A 25,414-nucleotide genomic window follows, 5' to 3' on the forward strand; every position below is an offset into this window, starting at 1 on the left:
TTTTGGTCACTGTTAATGTTCCTCCTGGTAATAATTCTCATGGAAGAAGGCTGTGAGGCCTGCAGGGATGGCTGTAAAGCGCTTGGGAGCCTTCAGCTGTGGAGGAATCCTTTTCCTTTCTCAGGTGGTGGGTGTCAGCGACTCGCCACGGTGCTGTGCTGGTGGTGCTGTCCCCGAGGGGGTCTCTCGCCACTTCATACCCACGTAACCCCCACCCCTAAAGCTAAGCCACGGAGCCCTGAAACTGTTGTTAGACTTGGCTTTATTTTGTCTGATTTGGGGATCTAAGAAGCTAAATTTCGGTGTGATTGTGGAGTATTCGATGCTCCTGGTGTGTGGAATGTCCGAGGGACGTCCCCGAGGGAGCTGGCTCCCGCTGTTGCCGTAAGCACCCGTCGGGGTGCTGGGGGTGCACCTGTCCCTGCTCCCCGCCAGCGCCTCCCAAGGAGCTCGTGATGGCTCTGGGCTGTGGTGGGAGACACGAGTAGCCTCTGGGAGGGTATTTTTGTACCACAGAGCGAGCAATCCAGTCTCACAATAGCTGGCCAAAGTTTTGAATAGCCAACTTCCTGAAATTAGAAATATATCATCGTCCTCATAACTAAACTTGCTGAAAATCACTGTAAGATAAGTGTAAAGACTCGTAGAGAATATTTTCTAATTGCTGACAAACGAAAAGCACTTTGAGACATTAGTCTACTTTTATGGAAAGCACTTTCTGTTTGCAATACTATAAAATATCATTAGTTCCACTCCAGCTTATCCTGCATTGCACATATGTGTGCAGGTAGGATTTTACTCTACAGTTCAACTCCAAATTCAGTGATAAATTTTTCCTTCATGGTGGAATTTTCAGAAGAGTTATCTTGATATTGATGTCACGTTGTTGACGTTCTATGTTTTATGTTATTTCCAACTTTACCAAATAATTTAACAGCTGTTTCAAATATTGCAGCAGTTTCAAAGTATTCTGAACTTTACTTTGCTGGGAATGAAATGAAAACGCAAATATCATAATTGGTCTAATGGCTAATTCAAATGGCATTTTTATGCCAGTAATTCACAGCGACTTGGAAGATTTCCAGACATGCTCACCCCAGCCAGTATTGAAATAATATGCTTTAAGTATCTGGGTGTTGATTTCTGAAAAAAAAAAAAAAAAAAAAAAAAAAAAAATGGAGAAAAGTGACTACGGAGTGACTATCTGGGTGTTTAAGTGTTTTAGTGTCATGTAGAGTGTAGCTGTGCCTCCCTCCCCCCCAAAAAAAGGCCACGGAAGTTTCTCCATGTGAGGAGCATTTTGAGAATTCTTATTTATCTATGAAGTAAAGCTGTGGTCATGCTTGGATGGCTTCAGGGTCACGTTTAGAGTCAGATGAAGTTTAACTTGAAACAAAACAAAGAAGCCTCTCTGATAATACTGGAACCTAATTTTTTTTTTTTTTTCCCCCAATACTTTTTCTCCAAATAAGTTATAACTGCAAATTAATTCTCAAAAGCAGTGTTAAAGGATTTTTAAGAGGCTTTGGCCTCCAAGATTGATTTTACCCAGAAACAGGGGGTGTGCAGTTTTCCCCAAGAATTCTCCTACATTTGAGCGTATCCCAAACACAAGTTTGTGTTTTGTTTTTTTGTTGTTTTTTTTTTTTTTAAGAGCAAAATGTGAAACTCCAATGGTGGCACTTGCTTCAAATTTCACATCTACTATTTCACCCAGACACGCAATTCCTATGTAGTTGTAATATGGTGTTATATAGTGTGGAGTGTCTTGTTTCTAGCAGATGTGTATTTGTTTATATTAAATATGAGAAGCATGATAATGTAAGTTTTCATGAAATTATTCATTCAAAGAACACCCATTCTGGGAACGCACAGTGGACGAAGCTGTAACTCAATCACGTAGGGCTCTGCTCACAGTTGTAAAACTGGTTAGCGTGAATGTTTGAAGCAGTGGAACTATTCTAAACCCTTTGGGCTGGCCCTGCTTCTTTTGAATGCGTTAAGCAAAATTCTAGTATTTCACTAACAACTAGACATTTATGCTGGGGCCACTGGGAACTGTTTGTGTTACAAAGAAACCACTGTCAGAGCTGTTGGCAGCCAAAGCACTTACCGAGAGTTAAATCTGTAAGAAAGCGCGGGGACATCTTGGCTGCAGGGATGGGGAAGAGCTCCCTCTCGGTCAGGTAACTCTGTCAGGGCAGCACGTAGATAAACTGCACTCCGATTCCTGTTTCTGCTCCTCCCCAGCTCCGTTTCACTACGTAACTTTAGCAGTAGGAGGAGGAAGAAACTAAAGGGTGGTAAAGCAGCAAAGCAACCTACCTTACAGCCCAGGCTTAGTGCTGAAAGCACTCTTGAAGCCCGACGATAGAATTCTTCTCACTTCAACCCTCTCTGATGCAGTTTGGTCATTCAAGTCTTGATACAACTTGGGATTATCCCCTGCAGCTGCCTCTTCAAAAGTACCCGCTAATGTAGTATAACCGAGAGCTTTATTTGTAAAGTGTTGAACAAAGTCTCTTATTTATGAGTGCCATTGAACACCAACCTTCTTGCATTAAATACGTCTGCACAGATTGTTTTATTACGTGTGGTCTGACTTTTTTAGTATCGCTTAAGTGGTTTGTCTGCTGCAAGACCGAGCTCTTTGCAGGCAAGATGAAGGGCAACGTGGCTCAAACGGGCCTCAGAATGGTGAATTTTGGCTTACCTAGGGCTTGGTCCAGTTTCTACCTACTGGTTGTTGATATAAACCCTGTGGCAACGGCAGTGTTGTCAGAAGCCTGCTGGGGAAGGGGCAGCGAGCCCCAACTGCCCTGCTGCCCCAGAAACACGCCGCCTGGTCAGGCAGGCTGGCAGAGGAGCTCCTGCAGTTCAGCCTGTGCTGCTTCTATAAATAGTTCTTGGGTTTGAGCTTTTCATGATTAGTGAAACTTGCATACTTATTTGCAAGCCCTAACTAGAATGTTGCACTCGAAAATGCGGCATGAGCAATAGAAGCAGCAACATAAAAGGCAGGCTTGTTTTCATAGTGGCTTATTCCCTCCAATCCTCGAAATTACATTTATTTGCATTCTCATCTCTTTAATCCAGCTCTGGCTACAGAACCGGGTTCTTGGTGAGGGAACTGTGCAATGTGTTATCTTGAAGCTTTTATTTTGGCCACAGTGTTATTTACAGAAGTGTCCCCAAACCTGAACAGCATGGAGCCCAGGGACAGTGTGAACATACCGCAAAACCCAGAGAACTCGCTCCAGCTGTAGCTGTCCGCAGAGCAACGCCAGTCCCCGCTGACGTGGTATCGCCGGGGTCTCTGCCACGCTGCCAGGACTGTTTTGTGTGGCCGTGGCACAGCCAGCTAGGAGCCAACGCCTCACCAGGGACTCCTGGAGAAGCTGCTGCTCTTCTGTGCTTCTCTTATGATGGCAAAGCCAACAAGTGGTTTAAAAACAAAAAACAACCCAACAAAACTCTCTACAAAATGTGCAGAGATTTGGGGGGGATTCTGCCTTGTCAAGCTGGCAGCTGCTGCCCTCCTGTGGCAGAACATAAAGCTCCACCCGAAGATCTGCCAGATGCTGAAGCATTTATATATTTTTTTTTTGTACCGTCTCTAAGCAACCGTAAAACAGGATTCATCTGTCAGTACTGACCTGTTGTCCAGAGAGGCTTCACCTCCCACCGTTATGCTTTCTGCCACGGACTGTGCTTTGCTCGCACGGTGGCAACGTGAGGAACTCAGCGGGGTTTAATACTCAACATCTGAAACTTTTCCTTTTAGCTATGCACAACAAACTCTACTCCAGGTTTGGGAGAGAAGAGCTTCCTGCAAGCAAGGACTCGCAGCCTGCCTTGCACTAGTGCTGGAGAATCATAGTACCCTAGCATTAAACAGTAATAGAGTGCACATTTATTTAAGAATGGTTTTAATTTCAGGGACTGAAATCACAACTTCACTTTAACTGTGTCAATGATCTCAGCTGGCTCTTAATACTACAGAAGTGGCCCGGTGCAACTTACACCCAGTTACAAATGAAAACTAGGATTTCTTTTAAAACTGCCTTCTACTTTTTCCAAGACAATTCTTTCACAAACAGCACAAGACCTGTTTCAGTTTTCAGTACATCAGCAGAGGTCTGTAACAGGTAACCTTTTTGGTTGTTCAAGGGTTATTTTTGAGGAAACGTGTCAGTTTTTATAATAATTTATGTTTTCTGTCATACACCGCTCCAGGAATTTTGCTCTGTCAACACCTGTATGACATGGGAATTAAAAAAACACCAGCAAATAAGGTTTAAAAAGAATGTGAAAAAGTACTGACCTTGGAAAAGCTTAGCCTGCATTAACAACTGTGGGCTCTGTAATTTGGCTCATCCAACACTGGTGTTCATACAGGGTAAGCCCACTGGAAGTGGGGTACATTTTAGTGTTGTTAATGTGCTAAAGAAACAGAAGTAGTATTTGTTTCAGTAGTATTTTTTGTTTCATTAGTCAGGACCTGCTTTATTCTGTCTAGGAAATACTAGGCCAGACCAAGCCATATCTAGAGTAGTAGCAATGCATGCAGAGCAACAATTTCTTTCAGTTAAATGTGTTCCAGGGAAACAGTTTAGTTTGAAAAGTATGTGGTATACTACAAAAAAAACACCTCTAAGGATTACGTGGAGTCTGTTTTGGGGACTATGGGAGCGCTCGGTCCCCTCAGTCGCCAGCACAAAGTCACTCATCACAAGTGCGGGAGAAGCCTCATTTATCGCGAAGCAGAGTCTGTTTACAGGAGCAAGCAAATGAAAACCGAAGTCCTTAAGTCCAGTTTTTCCCTTACATAAACTTTTGTTCACAGGTCTTATCTTTGCATAAGTTGTCTTCAGCACAGAGGAGACAAACACGGTGTCAAACAGCACAGCAACCGCTAGCTTCCCTTGGCTTTCAGCGCTCCTTTGGGCTGGCCCAGCTGCGAAGCCACTGACGAGCAGCACGGGCCGTGCCCCGTCACGAAGGTTTTAATTACAGGGCCACGGCCGGGAGCCTCAGGCAGCACACAGGCTCCTCACACCGGGGGTACGTGCTGCTCGCCGCGGGCTCCGCGCTCGGAGGCATCACAGACCGACCCCCCCCCCAGCACCTGCTGCCTCAAGGGCAACCCCGGAACCCTTCCTGAAACGCCAACGCCTCTTCGGCTCCAAGAACTGATTTACAGAGCAAAGAAAGGCCTTTACTCAAGGGAGGCTCTTGTTGTCAACCTCCACCAATAATGCGTTTCTATTAATTGCATGGATGGGTTGGAGAACGGAGGGAGGAATCCAGTCTTTTTAATTTTTATTTTTTTTTAAATGATGCATAATTCCCTGTCTTTCCAAGTCTCCTCTGTGCCTGAAGTCAATTTTTTTTTCTGGGTAAAATACTGAAGTCTTATCACAGGTGAAGGCAAGTCCTTAGGAGAGGGTAAAGCTTGGTTTGTAACTAACTTACGTCTAATTCAAAATTACTACAGGAACCGTCTCAGTCACAAGCTTCAAGGCAAACAGACCCTACCCGCTCTGGTTCACACACACCTTTGACTTCAGCAGAATCAAAGTAATGCCAGGAAGGAATTTGGACCGTGAGTTTATAAAACTATTCTTTTACACAGTTGACTCCAGAAGCTTCACCAGTTGGTATGGGGACGGTGTGATGTAAAACCTGATGATCCCATCCAACTGTAGTGAGCAAGGCATTGTCTGAAGGAGACCAGGACAAGCCTTTGACGAAGTCTCGATGAGAACGGTTTCTGAACCTGGAAAACACAAACACTCCATTAGCCACAAAACATTGTCTCTACGAGTTTATGGGCTTGTGCAGCTCCCAACTGCCTGGTTGTTAGGTTGATGCTCCCCTATTTAAGGAGTCTTTTCATCTTCTACTCAGCATATGGATAAATAATTAGCTTAATGAGAAGGCAACAAGACAAATAACCACAATGGTGAATACATTCCGTCTAGTACTTACACCTCGGAGAGGTCTGAGTCAAGAACAGCTACTGAACAGTCTTCACTGATTGAAGCCAGCAAGGGTGAGCTAGAGGGCAAGAGATGAGACCACGGTTAGAACAATCAGATAGAGAAACGCTTCCTGGGGATAAACTTGTGAGAAGCACAGTTCTTCGTGAGCCTGACCCCAGTGAATTAACAGTCACTAGATCTTACAAAAATGCTTTCACCATCACTTGGCAGCCTGCCAGCACACTAAGCAAGAATATTCTATTAGCATCAGAAAGGAAGAAAACCTTCCTCCAAGCAGAGGTGACCGTAATTAGAAAAATCCCCAGAGCGGGTCAATAATTCTCAATACTGCAACGGTGTTCTCAGGCACATTCACACATCTTGTCAACAGTGAGATGCTGTTTGGTTTACTCGATTCTTCACTATTGATCTTCTTGATAAGACCACCAAAACTAGTACTCTCATAGGTTTTCATCTAAAACCGAGGTTTTCAAGGGTACGTAGTCACACGTTGTATGGCAGTATATCAGACTGTACCTATGTGTAGAAAACGCAAATCCCGTGATACTTCGGGCATGCACGGTGGAGCTGAGGGCAGAATCAGGATTCTTTGTGTCTACTAGTGCAACTGTTCCATTTTCATCACCTTTGAGAGAGGAAGGGAGAGTGAAGTTATTAGCAAAATTGTCACGTGACAAAAAGACCTTGATTTGTCTGGTGAAAGTCAAATAATAAGATCACTTCTTACCCAAAGCAAAGATGTCACTTTTCTGTGGATGCCACATGACTGAGGTAGGGAGGTGATTACAGGCACTGCAAACTGTCAGTAAACGAATCAGGATGAGCGTGGACAGAGTCGATACAAAGATATTTCTTCACTGTCTCATTTAGCACTGCTACTGCACTAAGACAAATATTTAAAAGCTTCCTGTACTTTTGTGACTGTTCGTTTTTAAGAAGCTTTTCTGCCCAAACGGTCACACTGCTAGATTTTTACTTAGACAGTCAGGCATAACAATTTATTTCTTCCAATAAAAACTCATACACAAGCAGTGACTGCATACAGAAACGTACCGATTCGAGTAGCTGGTTTGGGGCATCTGGTGTCCCAGAGTAAAGTTCTGCTGTCCTGTAAATCCAAAGTGAACGAGAAGGTTTTTACAATTTCTTTGTGGCAGGGGGTAGGCATAAACTCAGCTTCGCTGCAGAACCGCTACTGACCCACCTTCAAACCCACACCACCTCCTCCTTGGTGTTAAAAGGATGCTGTCATTAGGTGCAAGTTAGCTCCCTCAGCCATCCCCAGGACAGACACAGGAGCTCCCCCACCTTAATACAAACCTGTAGAAATCAGCTCGGTAAGCTGGTAAGTCAACTTATCAGACTGGAACATTGAAATGACACAGGTATGCAGCTTGTAAGGCAATAGGTGGTTTCTCAGAAAGTACGTTTAATAACTAAAGTCAAATCTCATTTTTATCAGGTAAATTTAGACAGAGAGCGAGCTTTACCTCAGCACAGGACAGGAACACAGTGTCCTTACCAGGACAGGAAGCCACGCATGTCACTGAACCGGAGTGAGCTACCAAAAGCACAAAAGGATAAAGAGCCTCAAAAGATTGCACCCAACTTTCCCACATATTCCCAAGGACCCCTGAAGGCACAGCAGTACAGTAAAGAATAGTTTATGCCCAGACGCAGGGTAACTTCTACTCAGCAACAGCCAACTGCTTCCTCCCAAACGGGTGAGCTGCCAAACCCAACCAGAGCCCTGTGACATAAGCTGAGGCAGCTTCTCCAGACAAGAGCTCAGCTACAATGGGGCTGGGGAGGGGAGAGGATCAAACCCAGTACGGCCTCTGCTGCGGCCAGGGATCACAATACCACATCTCCAGAGAGCAGCATCTCCAACGAGGAGCTGTTCAAAACAAATACGGGTTAGGAGATCGCACGATCATATGTAGGTGGAAGAAAGATCTCACCGTGGGAGAAATACTCCATGATACGCTTGGAGATGCAAGGCAAACTAAGCATTATAGCATTCATTTCATGGGGAGAAACAAACAGCAAACAAAGAAATAAGGCTGTGCCAGAAACTTCACAGACTGGCAAGCGTTCGGTCACGGCCCCAAGTGTGGTTTGGCACACTGGGAGGGAACCAGTGATGCTGCAGGAGCAGGCCCAGCCTGCAGCAACCGGCGAGGGGCCAGGAGGAGCCGGGTGACGGGGCACTCACCTCTGTAGGAGTGCAGCACCGACTGCTGCGGGAGATCCCAGACCTTGACGCTGTGGACGAGAGCGAGCAGTCAGCACCCGGCCCCGGCCCTGACGCACGGCAGCCGGGCTGGGGACACTCACCTGAAGTCCCGGCCGCCGCTGACAGCCTGGTTGTTGCTGGCCAGGACGGCCACTGCCATGACGATGTCATCGTGCTCGTATTTACAGAACTTGTTGACGATCAGAGTTTCGTTCTCGTCCAGCTCCCACAGCTCCACGGCACCTTGAGGGGAAGCGAAGGGGGCACCCACCTCAGGGGGAGAAAGGAACCCACCCCGGGGCAGGAGGACACCCACCTCAGGGGGAGAAGGGAACCCACCCCGGGGCAGGGGGACACCCACCTCAGGGGGAGAAGGGAACCCACCCCGGGGCAGGGGGACACCCACCTCAGGGGGAGAAGGGAACCCTCCTCAGAGCGGGGGAGTGGGGGAGGGGGTGGGAGGGGATCCCCGTTTCTTACCGGAGTCGGAGGCCACCAAGATGCCCCTGTCAGCCACCCAGCACAGGTCGGCGACGCCCGCCTCGGTCTGGACGCCGGCGGTGCAGAAGCCCTCGCTGGGGGCGCGGCGGGGGTCGGCGAAGACCCAGAGGGAACCGGCCCAGCAGCGCCCGCTCAGCCCCGAGGCGCCCAGCAGCAGGGCCCCGTCTGCGGGAGAAGGCGGGAGGGCCCCGGTGAGCGCCCGGCGCCGCTCCCCGAGGGGCCGCACGGGCCTCCCCCCCCCCCCAGCCCCTCCCGCCCCGCGGCCCCGCTACCTGCGCGGTAGTGCGCGCCCTCCAGGTGCCGCTCCATGCAGGCGGGCGCGTTGGGCGGGATGTTCCACTCGGGGCCGGCCGCGGCCTCATCCTCCCCCTCCTCCGCTCCCTCCCCGCCCGCCGGGGCCGGCGGGGGCTGCTCGGGCGGCGGCTCCTCCATGGCGGCGGCGGCGGGAGCGGGGCCGGCGGCGGCGCCCCCACGTGCTCCCGCGCCGCGCGCGCCGCCGCCGCCGCCTCTCGCGAGAGCCGCGCGCGCCCCGCCCCGCCCCGCCCCTCCCGCGAGAGCCGCGCCCGCCGCCATCTTGGTGCGGCGGAGGAGGCCGCCGGTCACCGGGACGAAGCGGGGGATCGCGCCGCCGCCCCGCCCGCCATGCTCTCCCGCCTCGTCCTCCGCGCCGGTGAGGCGGGGCGGGGGCAGCGTCGTCTCGCTGCGGGGAGGGCGGCGGGCGGGGGGGTTGCTCTGGCCGAGCTGGGTCCTGACGCGCTCTCTGCCCCTCTTCTTCCCTCAGCCCCGGCCGCGCTGAGGAGCCTCCCGCCTCCCGTCGCCGTGGGGTGAGTACCGCGGGCGGCCCGCGGCCTCGGCGGGCAGCGCTGAGGGCTCTGCTCTCCGGCGGGGGTGCCGGCCCCTGCCGGGGACGGGCTGCCCGAGGAGGCCTGCGAGCGCCTCAGAAGCCTGCCGGTCGTTGGTTTTAAATAACGGTATACCGGGGGGCTGCCTCTGATTTTCCCCTTAAAGTTGTGGCCTGTAAAACAGGCCCGGTCGGGAGGAGCCTCTGGAGGTCACGGAGGCCCGCCCCGTTCCTCGCAGGAGGCGTGTCTAGCGGGCACCCGCCTGTTCCATCGGGAAGGTGCTTGGGCCTCGTCTAAGGGTGCGTTTCGTTTGTTTTTCTTTGTAATAAACTTAATGGAAACTCTCCTTATTTGTAGTGTATTGCACGCCGCAAGACAGCTGCATACAACTCAGCAGCGTTTGGCTCCTTTGCCACCTCTGCCTGAGAAAGGAGGAGAAGTGCGTCATGGTTTGATCCCTGAGGAGTTTTTCCAGTTTCTCTATCCTAAAACAGGAGTTACAGGTTAATAAATACTTTTATATTTCTTAAAAAAAAAATGCATTTAGTTATGCTTATTTGGTGCTGCCCACCACATGCTGCTGAAAAGGTAAAATATTGGGAAGTGGGGTTTTTTTGCATGTGCAGAAGGAGTTTGTGAAGGGTGAGGTTGTGCAGCACTTCCTGGCTGTAAAGCTCGGCACCTGTGCTTTGAATAAATACTAAAGGAATGTCATGAGTGTGGTCTTACAGGAAGATTTATTTGTTTGCTGACCCTCGGAACCTTTAAACAGAGACTTGCCTGTTTCTGAATGAGCAGAAGCAGCAAGTCCATGCAAGTTGTTTCCACTTCTGGTGAGCGACCTCATGGCACCTTTCCCCTTGGTGGTACCGGGTTTCTGCTTTTTGTTGTGGTTTAAAGAGAATGCTTCCTCATCCTCTTGTGAACCTTAAACTAGCTACCTCCTAGGGGTTTGACTTTAGTGAGCCTCTTTACGCTTTGTACAAATAATTCTGCTTTATTTTTTCTTTAGGCCCTTACATGTTTGGAACTGGGCTTCTGCTTTACTTACTGTCTAAGGAAATCTATGTTGTTAACCACGAGACGGTTGCAGCTGTCTTCATATTGTCAGTCATCATTTACGGCGTAAAAAAATATGGGTCTACTGTAGCAGCTTTTGCTGACAAACTGAACGAGGTAACAAAAGAAACCATAATCTAACTTTGTAATAGTAACTATTCTAAGTTATCTGCTTAAATACTGTAAAGAATATCAGTGTCCAGGCTGTCGTGAAAATCTGAGTCTAATACCTTCAGAGCGTTGCTTAAATAAGGTATGTTTTAGATTTTATGTTGGTATTGTTACATAAATCTTCGAAACTAAAATGCCCTGTACCAGCACAAATGATGTCTTTAAAGTACGATCGATTATGAACCCTAACTCTTCTGTCTTACCATTGTTTAACCTCAGTCCTGGCACAATCTAGTTTATGCAAACATCTCCTAATGTGGCATTTCAGAAGTTAACTGCAGATCAGTTGTTTTCTTTGCGTCTTACTTTCATTCTGAAGCGTGGGTTTTGTTTCTTCTTTCAGGAGAAAGTTGCTACAGCTTTAGCTGTGAAAAATGACGCTATTAACAGTCTGGAGACTGCCATTGAAGCCGAGAAGAAGGAGCAGTGGCGGGCTGAAGGCTGCAGTTACCTCTTTGACGCTAAGCGGGTACGCGGTTCCCTTCTGCTGCTTCGTAATCTGGGGTCCCTTCAACTGCTAAGAAGTAACAAACCACTTACCTTCTCCCTGTTGGGGGGCGGCCTGATCCGGTCACTTTTGCTCTGGATTGTGTTCTGCTGCTGTCTTGTATTGCCAAACGTTAACCCTTTCATTTCATCTTCTCTGTCTAGAATAATGTTGCAATGTTGCTGGAAACTAATTATCGAGAAAGATTACTGACAGTGTACAATGAAGTAAAGAAAAGGCTGGACTATCAAGTGGCTATGCAGAATTTAAAGCGTCAGAAAGAACAAGATCACATGATCCAGTGGGTGGAGAAGAGCGTTGTTCAGAGCATCACACCTCAACAGGTACATCCTTTTAGTCTGCTTTACATTTTAGTCTGTACAAATATTTTTCTGTCCAAAGATTCTGCTTTAAGCCAGAGATGATAGTTCATCTTTGGGTGATTTCCAAATGTGTCTGCAACGTGTTCCTACTGCTGAGTATGAACTAGCAAGCCCAGGTACTAGGTCCTGGATGCTTGTGTTGCTGGTGATTTAAGCTATTGAACACGTGTGGTGATGTTGCAGCATAGAGCTAAGCTTGTAAAATTGTACATTTAAAAAAAAACCCTTATAAAATTCTCTGTGTAAGACCACGGTGGCTTAAAATCTGCAGATGGGCTCTAGATGTCCATCCTTTTAAGGAATAAAGCTGAGAAGAAAAACAGAAAACAGGTTCTTGGAGCTGTATGCAGATGCTGTAGTGCAAGTCATCGTTTGGGTTTGAATCTCTTGAGTCCATGAGCTGTAATTATATCCCCTTTAATCTGTAGCTCATTTTAGAGGTCTAAAAAGGAGTACCTAAAATGCACCAGAACGTACATGTTGCCTCTTGAAATGTCTTCCGTGAAGTCTTTCTTCTGAAAGCTGTTTTCCTTCCATTTGCAGCAGAAGGAGAGTATTGCCAAGTGCATTTTGGACCTGAAGGCGTTATCGAAGAGCGCGCAGGCAGTGGCGTAACCACGTTGATTCCACTGGCGTGTGTCTCATTACTGTTGGAAACTGTATGATTCTAAAGTATCATTAAACAAACAAACCAACCACTCTGCTGTCTTTCACTAGCAGTAGCAACAGTAATTCCCTTTTTCTGTCTGAAATAGCTAGATTGGTCACAATAAACCACTGCAGTTAGTTTATTGTGGTGGGTTACTGGCAACCACAGTGTGTGCAGATCTGTTTGCTTGGTTCCTTCTTTGGTCATGAACACTTCTAGAGAGAAGACGCAGAACTTCACAGTGGAAAAAACTCTGGTGCTGATACAGTGATAAAATTTGGGTTCAGGATTCTCTGTGGTGATGACCTACGGGTACCTGCTGCAATTGTAAAGGTGTGCCGAGGCCGCGGTGAGTGCCAGCGCTCCCGTTCCCCTGGTGCAGCTCTGGGGTGCTCTGAAGGAAGGTCCTCATTTGACAAATTAACTGAAAAAAAAACCCCCTTTCATAAGAGAGCTTCAAATTGTGATGAAAGCGTCTTCCTGTTTGGTGGAAAAGAGGATGTAGCTGGCAGGAAACATGTCAAAAGCTACGGGAAAACTTGGCTTCAGCTGCACTTGCCAGTATTAAGTTTAAAACAGTGAAATAGAGAAGTTTATTCTAGAGGGTGGGTTTTTCTGGTTTTTCATATTAAAAAAAAAAAAAGTGCTGCTTTTGTGTAACAAGAAAAATAGATTTATGTGTACTATGATAATACACAGTATAAGGCTTTTAATTTTCTTTTTATAGGAAACGTTTTCCCTGAAGGGTTTTGTTACATCTCAAGTGTCCCGGATGAGCAAAACACCTGCGACTATGTGTAGTCTCGTCCCTTCTGTGTTGGGAAGAGATTGATTTAGTAAATAAGCTTCAGTGAGCAGACTAGGGTGTGCTTACATGCCTCTTTTATGTGGACTGGTACTACGGTAGGGAAATGCTTATTTTTAGCAGAGTTAGTAAAATAGCAAGAGTTTTCTACACTTTTCAACAATTCAGCAAAAAAAGGTGTTCTTTAGAGGTAAGAACCTTCCTTAAAAGTAAGCTAGCTGACGCTGACTTATTTTTAGACCAACACTTCCTGAAAATCAGGTGTTGGTTTCTTATCTTTTTTTTTTTTTTTTAATTTAAAAAAAAAAAAGTGAAGTTGCTTAACTTCCACATTTGTGTAACCCTACGTTTGGCTGCCACACGAGCTTTAAGGAGTTGACAGAGGTTCTTTTCACCGAGCGAGCAGTCAGTGCAGTTCTACCACCTCGGAGTGTTCTGTCAGCAGGTGAGCAGCAGTTCTGTAGCGAGAGGTAAGATGGAGCCGTGGCCCTTTTTGTCGTCGTTTTATTGCTGTGAACACAGTGTGCTTTTAGACCTGGCGTAGGGAACCAGGAGGTCTTAACTATGGCTTCTGGATGGGGGCAGTGATGGGCATCTGTGATAAAAGGTGCCGGCAGCGGAGAGCAGGGCGTTTGCTTTCAAAGTTGTGAGTAACGTGGAGGTGTTGGCTGAGGGAGTGCAGTTCGCAAGCTGTGCAGAGAGAAATACCAGGGTAGGAAGTTTGTAGCTGTCTGATATTTTCTTATCTTTAGCGTTCTACCCCCAAATTTGAGAAGAAAGTTGCCATTCCTGCTTGGGTGGGAAAAGTCAACGTAACTTGAGTAAGAAAATCTTAAAGGGGCATTTTTTCAAAGCTGCTTCTGGTGATGAAAACGTCAGAAAGTTTACTCGGTTCTAGCTGCTGCAAAAATAGTACTGTGGGCGCTTTTTTAGTTATTAAGTACCCTCCGCCCTTCTGAGAGAAGAAGGAACGGTCATCAAAGTGTAGTGAAAGTGCACGTGTGTGCACTGAAACGGGGAAGTAGAACTCCTGCTGAGTAATTGCCAGGTTTGCTGCTGTGGCTTTGTGTCAGTTTGTATAAGATGTCTGAAAAATGGATAAAAACTAAATAAAGTCTGTGAGCTCAAAGTGGACGGCAGGTTTGGTTTGCTCTAGTGTGTGTGTAATATGTATATAAATATTTTATTTTCCCCCTTGCCTCCTTTTAGCTTCTCTTAATGTTCGTTGTGCTTGGAGAATGGGAAGTGCTTTCTCAAAACCAAAAGCAGGTATTTTCTTTAAGGGATTTTCTTAGGTGCAGTGTTCTTGGCTAAGCTGATACTGCCCTGACTCAGACAGGGCTGCTGGGGGGGGGGTTAGCAGGAGATGTGTGTGTTTGTGGAGGAACTGCACGGCTGCCAAAGGCTGCTGTGGGACTAATAATACGAAGAATTAAATTTTTCTCTCTGGCGTTTCTACTTTCAGCCCTCTGATAGAGAAATGTTATACTTACAATAATACTTGGATAGGCTCCTGCCTCTGTGTAGTTCTTGTTGCTTCTAATATTACTGGAGAAAATAACAGGTTTCAAAAACAGTTTTGTATTTTTTTTTTTTTCTATTCAGTTCCAGTTTCACCAGAACCCATTTCCACTACTGTCACTGCACGTACCACTGTATATACCTCTACGACTGACTTAGAACCTTCAGAAGTCAGATGCTGGATTGATAAGTAAATGTTCCACCTTTACTTCCTGACTTCAAGCACAGAGACTGCAGATTCCTCCTGTAAGGGAGGAGTTATATGTAATACATCTTATGTCTTGGGGGTTTTAAAAGGTTCCTTAGAATCTCTTAGCCTGTGCGCTATATATTTAATTCAAAGTGGTGCTTAATGCAGATACGCACCCTTTAATCTCATGGGGCTTGGGATAAATGATGTATTACTGTTCAGAAAGTTTGGTGAATTTGAGCACTACTGATTCTTCAACACCTCTGTTAGAATGGGGGATTCTGACACTATTTTCTGTGTATCAACAGCCGTGAAATACTCTACATATTGCTAGCCTTTATCTCTGGCATTCTGTCAACTGTCCTGATTTTCGCAATCATCTACCTCTTCAGAAAAAGTAAGTGGCGCAGTAGAGGGAACAACAAACAGCAGCTTGACCACCCGGGCCTGGTGGCAGAGAAGTGCTTTAACACCTCCTGCTGCCCGTCTTCACGTGGGCAGTGCCAGGTTTCCCTGCTCTCCGGGCTGCGTCTGACAGCGCTGGGGTTTCACAGTCACTTCTGCAGGTTATGTCTCCCCTGAATAATTAATGTATTGATGAACAGGTCACTCCTGGCAGTAACTCCTCACAAATCCTCCCAGGGGCTGCTCTCACGGAAGAGCTCACTTCAGCACTGATGAGTTGAGGGGTTTGTTGGTTGGGTTGGGTTTGATGGGTTTTTGTCCTAACGCTGGTCACGCAGGATTCCTGTCAAATTAATTAGCCGCTCTCATCCAGCAGGTGGGCAGGGACTCGGGCTACCAAGCTGCTCACTTTGCAGTGAAGGGCTGTGACAGATTTTATAAGCCACGTCTAAGCCCCGCGCGTTCTGGTGCCGCTCTGTCGCCCCACTCTCGCTCCGCTGTCTCCACTCGCGGTGCGGACAGCTGAGACTGCTATCCCTCTCCCTCCTAGAGCGTGAAAGGTCCCACCAGAACTTACAGGAGCGAGTCCCCTCCCTGACAGGGACTGAGGAATCCGCTGAGAACATCCAGGTAAAGGTCACAACTGTTATTGCTAATACTTTATGCAGAGGCCTCATCTTCTTGATAGAATGGTAAATATTAATTCTGGGGGGGAGGAAAGAGGTTTGCTCTTGTGTTGCTCAAGTGTTTGTCGACAGTTCTTTTGACTAAGGAAAAGTGCTTTCTTTTGTGATCCGAGGCTTCAGCCTGTGTTTATAGTAGTCCAGGGAGTTACCTGAGGAGGTACCTGGACAGTAAGAGGGAAGATAGTTGTCACAGGGCTCAAATGCCATGTTCTCCACATATTTCCAGGATTCTGGGGCTTAACTAAACCCCTAATTAAGCAGGTTAGGGGAAATCTTTTTAAAGGGCAAGCGTTTCTGCAGTTCTCCTTCGTGATACTGATTCTTTGGAAGCCCCTAGTGCAGAGTTGGCCCAGGATCCCGCGCTGGCCTAACAGCTGCTCCAATCCAGCATGTGCAGGGACAGACTGTGACCACGTATGGTGTGGAGCATTGAGGACAAATTAAAAGCAGGAAATTCATGCTGAGATGCAGTGCTTGCACACTCTCTAATGTTTGCAGCTTCTCTCACATCCCCAGAATGAGGTTGCCTACACCACTCTGGTCTTCCAGCGGAGTCAGACACCAATGGCTGTGTCATGATGAAGTTTCTGGTGAAATGAAGACGCTTGCACTGTCTGAACATCAAACGCTACCAGAACGTTACGTCAAGGCCTGTAGTACCCTGAGAAATGCCAGCACTGCCGTATGTAACATCAGCTCATTTTATGGTTATACGGGGAAACTAATGCCTCCGATGTCAAACTGTTTGCCAACAGTTTTGGACAAATTGCTTTTTATACCAGATTTCCTCATCTGTAGAAATCTCACTGCACTTGTAAAGTTTCCATTTGTGTGTTTGCCGTTGCTTTGAACTAAAGAGAATTGAAAAATGGAAACGTTACTCTGTGCCTATTCATGTCTGTTTTCCTTTTCTGTCACTGACTATAGCATTTTTCTTGGTTCTTGATTGCCAAACACTCTGATTAGTTATTTGCTGCTTATTGAAGTTACGATAATGGAATGTTTGTATGCAAATGTCTGCCTCCTGATTGGGTCATATAAAAGAAATGCACAGTAACAGTGTGACAGTCGGAAGTTCTGGAAACTTTCATTCATGTGTTATTACCCGTAATGTTCTAAATACATGGTAAAAAGTTAAAAATCGTCCCCTTTTCATAAACTGGGGAATAAGTTACCACTAGTGACTCGGTCTTAGCAGCCCCAGAGAAGCTTCTCTGCATGTTCCTGTGCCCACGGGTGGGAGGTTTGCTGCAGTGATCTCCAGCTGTCATTCAGTGTTCTCCTGCAAGGCTGAATGGGAGCGAAGTTTCCTGCTGCCTCAGCCCTCTGGGCTTCAGAAGCCTCCTTGTTTCTGGTCACTGGAGAGTCTCAGATTCCTGCAGGTACTTTTCTGAAAATGCAAATGTTGCTGATTCACAGGCTTAAACCTGTCAAGGAATTGGCCGGATGGTGGCACTCAGAGCTGTGGTCAATGCCTCGATGTCCAGGTGCAGAGCAGTGACGAGTGGTGTCCTCAGGGGTCAGGGTTGGGACTGGCTCTGTTTAACATCGTTGTTGGGGATGTGGACAGTGGGATTGAGGCACCCTCACCATGTTCACCAACAACACCGAGCTGTGTGGTGCAGCGGACAGGCTGAGGGAAGGGATGTGCCATCCAGAGGGACCTGGACAGGCTGGAGAGGTGGGACATGCAAACCTCATGGAGCTCAACAGGGCTGAGTGCAAGGTCCTGCCCGTGGGTCGCGGCGATCCCAAGCACAACTAGGCTGGGTGAGGAGTGGGTGGAGAGCAGCCCCGAGGGAAAGGACTTGGGGGTCTTGGTGGGTGGAAAACGTGTGCTCACAGCCCAGAAGGCCACTCTGTGAGGGGGGTGAGGCCCTGGCACAGGCTGCCCAGAGCAGCTGTGGCTGCCCCCTCCCTGGAAGGGTTCAAGGCCAGGTTGGACGGGGCTTTGGGCAACCTGGGCTGGTGGAAGGTGGCCCTGCCCAGGGCAGGGGGTGGCACTGGATGGGCTTTAAGGTCCCTTCCCACCCAAACCAGTCTGTGAGTTTCTGATTCTGTGTTTGCACACGTGCATTGTGTGAGAATCTCTTAGGCAGGACAAGTGCCTCGGGTCCTGCAGCCTCCCCTGCGTGGCTGCTGAAGCCAGCGAGAGGCTTCAAAGGACCGAGACTGGCTGTGCCAGCTGATGGCAGCATGCAGCCGCAGATGGGCAGCTGGATTTAGCTCGGCTGAGATGGGGCGGGTTCGGTGGCTTTCCGAGGAGCGGCAGCAGAGCGGCGGCTCCTCCTCTGCCGCTCGCTCCGGAGGCTGACTGAAGCTGGGGAGGTCCAGGGGCCACGGAAAAGCAGGTGCACAGACACCGTTACATTCTGAAATCCGGCTTGAGAGGCGTCACGGTGGAAGCTGCTGGCTGTTTTACAGGGTCAGGAGTAGAACTTGCTGATCTTCATTTTGATGTTATCTGCACTCAGTCATGGCAGTTTCTTCAAGCACTATCTAATAGAGAAAACACCAGAGTACTCTCTAAATGTGCAGTTGAGGAGAGGTTCCTGAAGGATGATTGTGGTTGGCACACAATTATTATTTTTTTAGTTAATAATAATGTTACTCTGCTGCCTGACAGCAGCTGAGAAATAAGAAGGCCTGAAAATTCACCTGGCTTGCACAGGTGTAACTTCATACTAACAAGCATGCTGCTACCTTCCTGTGTTAGAAATTCAAGAAAAGGTGACTCGGCACAGGCTTCCCCCCCAGCTCCAAGACCAGCTAGGATGTTGTTTTCACGTAGATGTTTCCTCACTGTGAATTTTACTGAGACTTGGCTCAACCATTCCACGTGCTTTGTGACATGCTGCTAACCACAGTGCAGCTGTTCTGTGTGCTTACCTAGACAGCTGACCGTGGTACGGCCCTCGAGGTGGAGGCTGACAGAGAGTGTTTGTTGTGTGGCTGCCAGCGAGTCCCAGACTCACCCCAGAGCATCTGTCTGTCTCTCCCTTTCTCGTGCCCAGAGCTCTGTGTAGTCGTACACAGCTTTAATGGTAGCCATCAGCCAACCCTTTGGTAGCCATCAGCCAACCCTTTGTTTTACAGACAGAGGAATCTGGGACGGCTGCATCTGCTCGTCAGAATAGAGGAGGGGTTGCACGTCCTGTGTTTTGCTCTTCCATTTTCACTATTTCAGTAGGTTTCTGCTGGAGGTGTTTGTATTTGTGGTCTCCCACAGGACAAGCTTTCACTGCAGGAATCTGCAAGGAGTTTGCCTGGGTATGGAAAAGTCCGTTGTCCAGCCCTGGGAGGAGGGCGGGTGGAAGTGGCTCACGGGTTCAGCAGTGCTTTGAAGGATGCACGGGCAGCAGTGGCCTGTGACATTCCCTGGCATTTTGGAGTCGACGTCCGGTTGCAGCGTGGAAAGGATGGGCTCCGAGGGCTCCAGCCATGACGTTGGCGTGACTGTCAGGCTGCGTTTCCCTCTGCCAGCCATGAGTCAGCTCTCGTGGGAGAGCAAAACCCTTTGTTCTCCCTGAGTGATATTTGTCTACACGTGGACTGTTGGTATGTGCCCTCGCCCAGCTTCACGTCTAGTTTTAGCGTTACTCAGCCTGTTTGATCTCTCTCTGGGGCTGAACACAACAATTACCAGAGTGGCTGCTGGAAGTGGGAACCAGGGACCTAGACCTGCGTGAAGGTTTTTCTAGCTGGCAGCAGCCCCCTCCGCCACGGGACGGCTGCTCCTCTGGCTGACCCACAGGGAGAGGCTGCAGCCACTCTTGCTTCTTCACTGAAAGGTGAGCTGCTGCCTGGGGCTCCCTCCTGGGGGGCTGAGCAGGGGCAGGAGCTCGCCGAGGCTGTTCTCTGCAGCTCCTTTCTGCAGGCAGGACAGTTTCCCCTGCTCACAGTCCTCCCCATTTCTGTTCTTTCTGTGTGTACTTATGCCTCCTTCTCTTGGGGTTTGTCAGGCAGCCTGCTGAGAATTCAGTGTGGTGTTGCTCCTTTTTTACTGTATTTCTCAAGAATACATAGGCAAAATTTGCTGTGCATCATTCTAGTGAATATTCTGTTCTTTATGTGGGACCTGTTTTTCTGCTGAAAGCAATCGGCTTTATCAACTGATAATGAGAGATCATGCAGCAAAACTCTGATGTACTTATGCAGTGACTTCCTTTGCTGGCCTGTTTATTAACAGAATTAAACTGTATAACAGGGCAGAGCTTTGGCCTGTGACAAGGGTTACATCAGATAATAAATTGGGAAGTCTGATCTCAGCTAAAGGAGCAGACGTCAACACTTTCTGAGATAAATAACTGAATGATGCACTCCCTTTTCTCCTTTTTCTAGACCACTTTTAATATTTAAAGATAGCAAAAAAAGAGCCTGGCCTTTAATGACCTATTTTTGGTTTGACCCACATTGCCTAAAAACAGGCTCTGTGAGCTGTGGTGTAATGCTCACTGCAAATTCGGTGCTGTCCTAGTCAGGACACCGACTAAAACAGCCCGGAGATTCCATGCGGGCTGCTTTTATGAATGTCATGGGAGACGAGCAGGCTGAATTAATATAAAATTCCTCTAATGTTTATTGTTATTCATGAGAGTGTGACAACACTGACTGTAGCACAAGTAGACCACACTCAAATTTAGTCTAAATTGACAGAGAAGACAAAGGGTGTAAGAACAGTCCGTGAGGACACGCCTGGATTGCAAGCTGCTCTATTACCACCACCAAAGAACACTCCCTATTCTTCAGTGGGCCCAACAAGTCCTTATGTAGAAAAAAACAACACTGGACAAGATTTCTCTTAAGTATCTCATCTGTATTTTGAAATTATTCAATACAAAGACATATATTGACACATATTTACACACACCTTTAGAGTAGTCTTCAGATCCGTAACAGGCTGCTACAAAAAGAGCAGCAAAAAACACAGAGGAGCTTTGCAGCAAACTACATTTAAATTGGGTGTCAGGAAAACAGCTTGAGACTGTGGGCAGAATTAAGCATGGGACTGTGCTGTGCAAGAAGAATCCCCAAAATGGATTTTTTTTTTAGTAACAAATTAGGAAAATGTGGCTTTGATGGTTGTGGGATAGTGGGTCCTATCCTTGGTCAGGTAGCTGGGGGAGGAAGGAAGAACTTAAAGCTTTCCTTGGTTTATTTTTTGACAGCCATCTCTTCCTGGCGTGCTCCCCCATCCCAGCGTATCTCATTAACAAATAGCTTCAGTGTGTTCGGCAGTTCTGCTCTTGCCCGGTGCTCGATGCCTGAGGTCAATTTTGCAGGCTTCTGGCGTGAGCATTGTCTTGATTTAAAAGTGATTAATGTCTCCCACTGCAGGACCTCTCCCAAAGAAGAGGAGGGTCACCAAAGTCAGTGCAGCTCCTGGCTGTTCAGCTGAGATGGTCGGCGGTGGGTGAGGGTGGTTTCACAGCGCGGGTCACCGGCAGGTGACGGTGTCACAGGAGATGTTATAGTTTTACCGGGCAGGTGCTATTGGATGGGAAAAAAAAGTCGGGAGGAGTCTGGCTGTGTGTAGGAAAAGGGTCTATAACTGGGCAAAAAGAAATCAAGATTATAGCAAAAAGAATTCTCAGCCTTGAGTTAAAACTGGAAATGACCCAGCCCTGTTTTTTACCAGCTCACTGTGGAGCCAAGCCAGGGGGCTAGGAGCACAAGTGGTTTGGCTTGTGCTTGAGCCAGTTGGTATTGGCTTGGGCCAATAAATGAAAACCAGGTGGTCCTGTTAAATGAAGATGCTTGCCTGGAAGATCTGGGCTTGGTACAGCACCCACCAAGCAGAATTCTCTGGGGTACACTAATGCAGAAGATCATGAATGATCCTTTTGAGCTTAATGTCAAATGTGCATCAGCTTGCCTAAGGGGAGCTTGTCCTTGTCGTGAAACAGTTCGTGCGAGAGCGGGAGGAGATGAAACAGAACACACATTTTCCCATGAGTTCCTTATCAAAGCAAGTGGTTTATCAATGGTCTGGTACATACTGGCAGGTCAAGATTTGTTCTTTGTTTATGACTGTTGGTCTGTTGTTTGCTCTGTAAGAACTGGGGCTGGTTTTTTGCACAGGATATAGGTCCTTAAAATTAAAAGGTACGTGGTTTTGAACTTCTTTATCTTGCAAGCGTAGACAATGGGGTTCATGGCAGAGTTGGCATGGGATAACAGGATTCCCAAGTACATCAAATACGGGGGGATCTGACACTCAGGGCAAAAATAGGAAACACAGTTTATAATGCACAGAGGCAACCAGGATATCGCAAACAGGAAGAGAACAAGCGCTAGAGATTTGGCTGTCTTGAACTCCTGTCCGTAAAAACCTCCCGCCCCTCTCGCATTGGTTGTACCTTGACTTAGCTTTGTCCGGATGATGTGAAAGATTTCAGCATACAGAGCACTCATGATGAGCAGAGGGACAAGGGTCCATGTGAAGAAGCCAAAATATACCATGTAATCCATCCTCATCACAGAGGTAAATTGACACCTGAGAAAGTCAGAGTCTCTTGGTTCTGTCTTGTTCCATCCAAACATGGGGATTAATCCTACCAGCAGGGACACAGACCAGCACAAACCCAGTGCCCACCAAACTCTTCTTTCTGTAGTGATTATTTTGTATCTGTTGGGGAAGAAAACACAGGTTGTGTTAAACAGAAGGGTTTAAAAATAGTTAAGGATGGTTTCAAGAACTGAGGTGTTCAAATACCACAGGTTCATCGTCACAAAACGGAGCATTAACTTTTTTTCTGCGGGGAAACCGAATCTTCATACGAGCCCTAACTCTTCATTTGTAACAATTACTTAGAGCACCCATGAGGAGAACTATGTTTAACTTCCCCTGTTTATAATTGGATCTTTTCAGCTATTTCATTTCTTGTTTCACTATGATCTGAGTGCTCCTCTTGCCTAGATACTGTTTTTTCCACTATTAGCAGTCCTGTCTTATTCCTCAGCTTCCCTGGGCGTACCTTGCTCTTTACATTTGCTTTATGCCATTTGTGGGACCAAGCTGTTCTTTCATTCTTCAGTTTTATAGGTCCTTTCCCCATAAGAAATATGACTTGTTTAATGCTTGAGGTTACGCTTTCCATTTCTAGCTTACGGACTTTTGCATTCAAGTATGAAAAGTTAATGACTTCTTATAGTTAGCCCTGAGTAAGTCTGTTACTTCTTTTGTATTTTCAGCAAACACTAACAGGAATTTTATTTAGCAGACTAGCCTCCCAAGAAAGCCATAGCACTCTTAGCATCCTGTTGGTCAACTGTTTGACCACGGACTCATCCTGTGGCCAAATTCTGATGGGCAATGACACCGAGCTGTCAGCCCCACACAAGCGCCCCGGGGGCTGCCCACGGTACATTATTAACTGCAGGGAGTGGTTCCTGTTCTAGAAAACTCATCTCGGTTGGGCGTTTAGGGACAGGTATTTTCTCCATGTGCAAGCATGCATTTAGAGTAAGTATTTGCTACAAAAGGGCCAAGCTGAGGAGAGAGGAGGTGGCACCCGTGGCGCAGAGGCTGGCATGGGAAGGTTGGCAGGAGCAGGGGGCCTGTGGTGGCCCAGAGCTCACCTGGTTGGCAGCTTCACTCGCAGGTACCTGTCGATCGCGATGGCCAGGAGGGAGAGGATGGATGCGTTAGTGAAAACCACCATCAGGCAGCACATGAATAGGCAGGTGTAGAAGTGGACGCTGATGCCCAGACTCACCACGATGGCCAGGGGCACCACGAGGATCCCCACCGCGATGTCGGCCAGCGCCAGGGAGACGATGAAGTACAGAGTCGTGTTCTGGAACGTCGAGTTCAGCTTCACCACCCAGATGACCAGGATGTTACCCAAAGTGGCAGACAGAGCAACCAAGCACTCGGTACCGATGTAAATCCCGTCCAGGCTGCTGAGCTCCAGGCTGTCGTTTGGCATGGCGAGTTGCTGGAGACGCTCCCACCCTGGCCTGAGCTGCAGAAGGGACCATGGGCATCGATGACTCTGTGTGGGATTGCTCCTCGGTGTCTGGTGATCGGTTGTTGCAGCAACTCTCCAGCGTGTGAACCTCTTCCAGTGTTTCACGTCCTCCACGCTTGGGCAGCAAATCAGCTGTTGCCTTTCCACAGACTTGCAAATACCTTAGTGCCCAGGAAACGTTCCCCCTTCTGGACCCATCTCTGGAAGCTCACAGCATCCCTTCAGCAGCCTGATACCAGTAAAGTACTTTAGAAAGCTATTTTGAAGGGGAAAAAAATAGAAAAGTTTCTACAAGCCTGCTTACTAGCAACTTATAAACAAACACTTTAACTGCTTCCTCTTCCAAGCCACAGTTTTAGAAGTGGGAGAACTGTAACCAGAGTTGACTGTGCAAAGCTGCCCCTTATCAACCTAGATAATCGCTCTGCAGTCGCTATAGGAAATGAGGCAGTTCAGGGGGTGTTAGAAGGGTGTTTCGTTAAATTCCAATACTTGATTTAATTCAGAGTATGCCATTTCAGGTGCCCAAAAACTGCTCTTGTAATGCACTCGTAATGCCGGTGGCGTTTTCAGCGGGAGCCCTCATTTCTGCTAGAGATCAGTGTGGCAGCCAACCAAGCCATGTTCAGGGAGCGCCACGCTTTCCTATGCCTTGTTTATGGAAGACAGAGAAACTGAGGAAAGGTGTGGGAAGTGATGGGAGGTGCCAGGGAGAGGGTGTGAAATCTGTGATCTGCTTGCCACGGGTGCCTTGCTCCTGGGCGCGGGTCTGCGGTGGAAGAGCGGCTCCCATTTCAGGTGAAATGGAGAAAAAACGTGAACGTGTGAGCCTGTGTCAGCCTGCGGGCCGCGGGGCAGCCTGGCTGTCGGGCACGTAGAAATGCTCTGCGGGAGTGAGCAAAGGGCAAGTAAACGATCAGGTGGATGGTGCCATATTAGTGTAACGAAGCCTTAAGCAAACATGGGCAGTATCTGGTTTCCCAGACACAGAGTCCTCCCATCTCTTCCACCCGACTTTCCGGTAAAATGGGTGATGGAGAAGTGAAATCAGACCTGGGAGGAAACGGAGCCAAAAATAGCTGAGACTTCTTTATTCTCTGATGTCAAAAGAGTTGGATAAATTTCTGCTTCCTTGAAATCAGTGTAAATTCCCTGACTGGAGGGGATTTTGGTAGAATTCCTGCTGGGAAAGCGGTGAGTTGGCTGTAGACAGTCCCAGTCTGCGGCTGAACTTGGCTGTGCTGGTTTTCCAGTCAGATCTGACACAGGCTATCTGTGGGTGCGGGAGATGAGTCCGAGGAGAGGCGTGCGATGCCAGGCTTCTGTAGACTGGATGAGTTACTCTGGGCAGGAGCAGGCAGCGGGCGCTGTGCAGCTTTGAGCAGACGTGGGAAATGTCTGTGTCCTCCCGGGCATGGGCAGTGCCCACTTACACACTCGCTGTGCATCTCCTCGCTTCCTCAGCTGCCAGCTTCCTTTTTCTGTCGTCTACTCTGTGGCT

The 25,414-nt window shown here is 47.9% G+C and overlaps 3 protein-coding genes across 6 annotated transcripts; 1 reads left to right on the forward strand and 2 right to left on the reverse strand.

The window, feature by feature from the left end:
- Nucleotides 1–3,893: 3,893 nt before the first annotated feature.
- Nucleotides 3,894–9,219, reverse strand: WDR77 (WD repeat domain 77). Of its 4 annotated transcripts, none has more exons than XM_074925698.1 (10): nucleotides 9,015–9,219; nucleotides 8,722–8,907; nucleotides 8,343–8,484; nucleotides 8,221–8,270; nucleotides 7,496–7,566; nucleotides 7,059–7,113; nucleotides 6,733–6,804; nucleotides 6,495–6,630; nucleotides 5,992–6,060; nucleotides 3,894–5,779 (listed from the first exon to the last, which is right to left on the reverse strand). In XM_074925698.1, the coding sequence occupies exons 1-10, from the start codon at nucleotides 9,172–9,174 to the stop codon at nucleotides 5,620–5,622; spliced, it is 1,101 nt and encodes a 366-aa protein (XP_074781799.1). In that variant the 5' UTR covers nucleotides 9,175–9,219; the 3' UTR covers nucleotides 3,894–5,619. The 4 variants fall into 4 exon arrangements, with proteins under 4 accessions (XP_074781799.1, XP_074781803.1, XP_074781802.1 ...); XM_074925701.1 differs by having other exon boundaries at nucleotides 3,895–5,773; nucleotides 6,522–6,630; XM_074925699.1 differs by having other exon boundaries at nucleotides 3,896–5,779; nucleotides 6,522–6,630.
- A 63-nt stretch (nucleotides 9,220–9,282) lies between these two features.
- ATP5PB (ATP synthase peripheral stalk-membrane subunit b) lies at nucleotides 9,283–12,379 on the forward strand. Its single transcript, XM_074925616.1, has 7 exons — nucleotides 9,283–9,412; nucleotides 9,524–9,566; nucleotides 9,942–10,087; nucleotides 10,597–10,760; nucleotides 11,158–11,283; nucleotides 11,466–11,645; nucleotides 12,228–12,379. Exons 1-7 carry the CDS (start codon nucleotides 9,385–9,387, stop codon nucleotides 12,297–12,299), a joined length of 759 nt encoding a protein of 252 aa, XP_074781717.1. The 5' UTR covers nucleotides 9,283–9,384; the 3' UTR covers nucleotides 12,300–12,379.
- Nucleotides 12,380–21,964: 9,585 nt separating this feature from the next.
- Nucleotides 21,965–23,871, reverse strand: ADORA3 (adenosine A3 receptor). The gene is made up of 2 exons (XM_074925830.1): nucleotides 23,522–23,871; nucleotides 21,965–22,568 (listed from the first exon to the last, which is right to left on the reverse strand). Exons 1-2 carry the CDS (start codon nucleotides 23,869–23,871, stop codon nucleotides 21,965–21,967), a joined length of 954 nt encoding a protein of 317 aa, XP_074781931.1.
- Nucleotides 23,872–25,414: the final 1,543 nt, after the last annotated feature.

Source organism: Athene noctua, chromosome 23 (assembly GCF_965140245.1).
Source record: "Athene noctua chromosome 23, bAthNoc1.hap1.1, whole genome shotgun sequence".
In the NCBI taxonomy this organism is placed as follows: Eukaryota; Metazoa; Chordata; class Aves; order Strigiformes; family Strigidae; genus Athene; species Athene noctua.

Bases quoted from the DNA above. Each gene is read 5' to 3' on its own strand.
- WDR77 (XM_074925698.1), bottom strand. From the start codon at position 9,174: ATGGAGGAGCCGCCGCCCGAGCAGCCCCCGCCGGCCCCGGCGGGCGGG. The intron at 8,908-9,014 runs GTAGCGGGGCCG...CTTCTCCCGCAG, and splicing joins GGGCGCGCACTACCGCGCAG to ACGGGGCCCTGCTGCTGGGC. The intron at 8,271-8,342 runs GTGAGTGTCCCC...TCTCGTCCACAG, and splicing joins AGCGGCGGCCGGGACTTCAG to CGTCAAGGTCTGGGATCTCC.
- ATP5PB (XM_074925616.1), top strand. From the start codon at position 9,385: ATGCTCTCCCGCCTCGTCCTCCGCGCCG. The intron at 10,761-11,157 runs GTAACAAAAGAA...TTCTTCTTTCAG, and splicing joins TTGCTGACAAACTGAACGAG to GAGAAAGTTGCTACAGCTTT. The intron at 11,646-12,227 runs GTACATCCTTTT...TTCCATTTGCAG, and splicing joins AGAGCATCACACCTCAACAG to CAGAAGGAGAGTATTGCCAA.
- ADORA3 (XM_074925830.1), bottom strand. From the start codon at position 23,871: ATGCCAAACGACAGCCTGGAGCTCAGCAGCCTGGACGGGATTTACATC. The intron at 22,569-23,521 runs GTGAGCTCTGGG...CTTCCCCAACAG, and splicing joins CGAGTGAAGCTGCCAACCAG to ATACAAAATAATCACTACAG.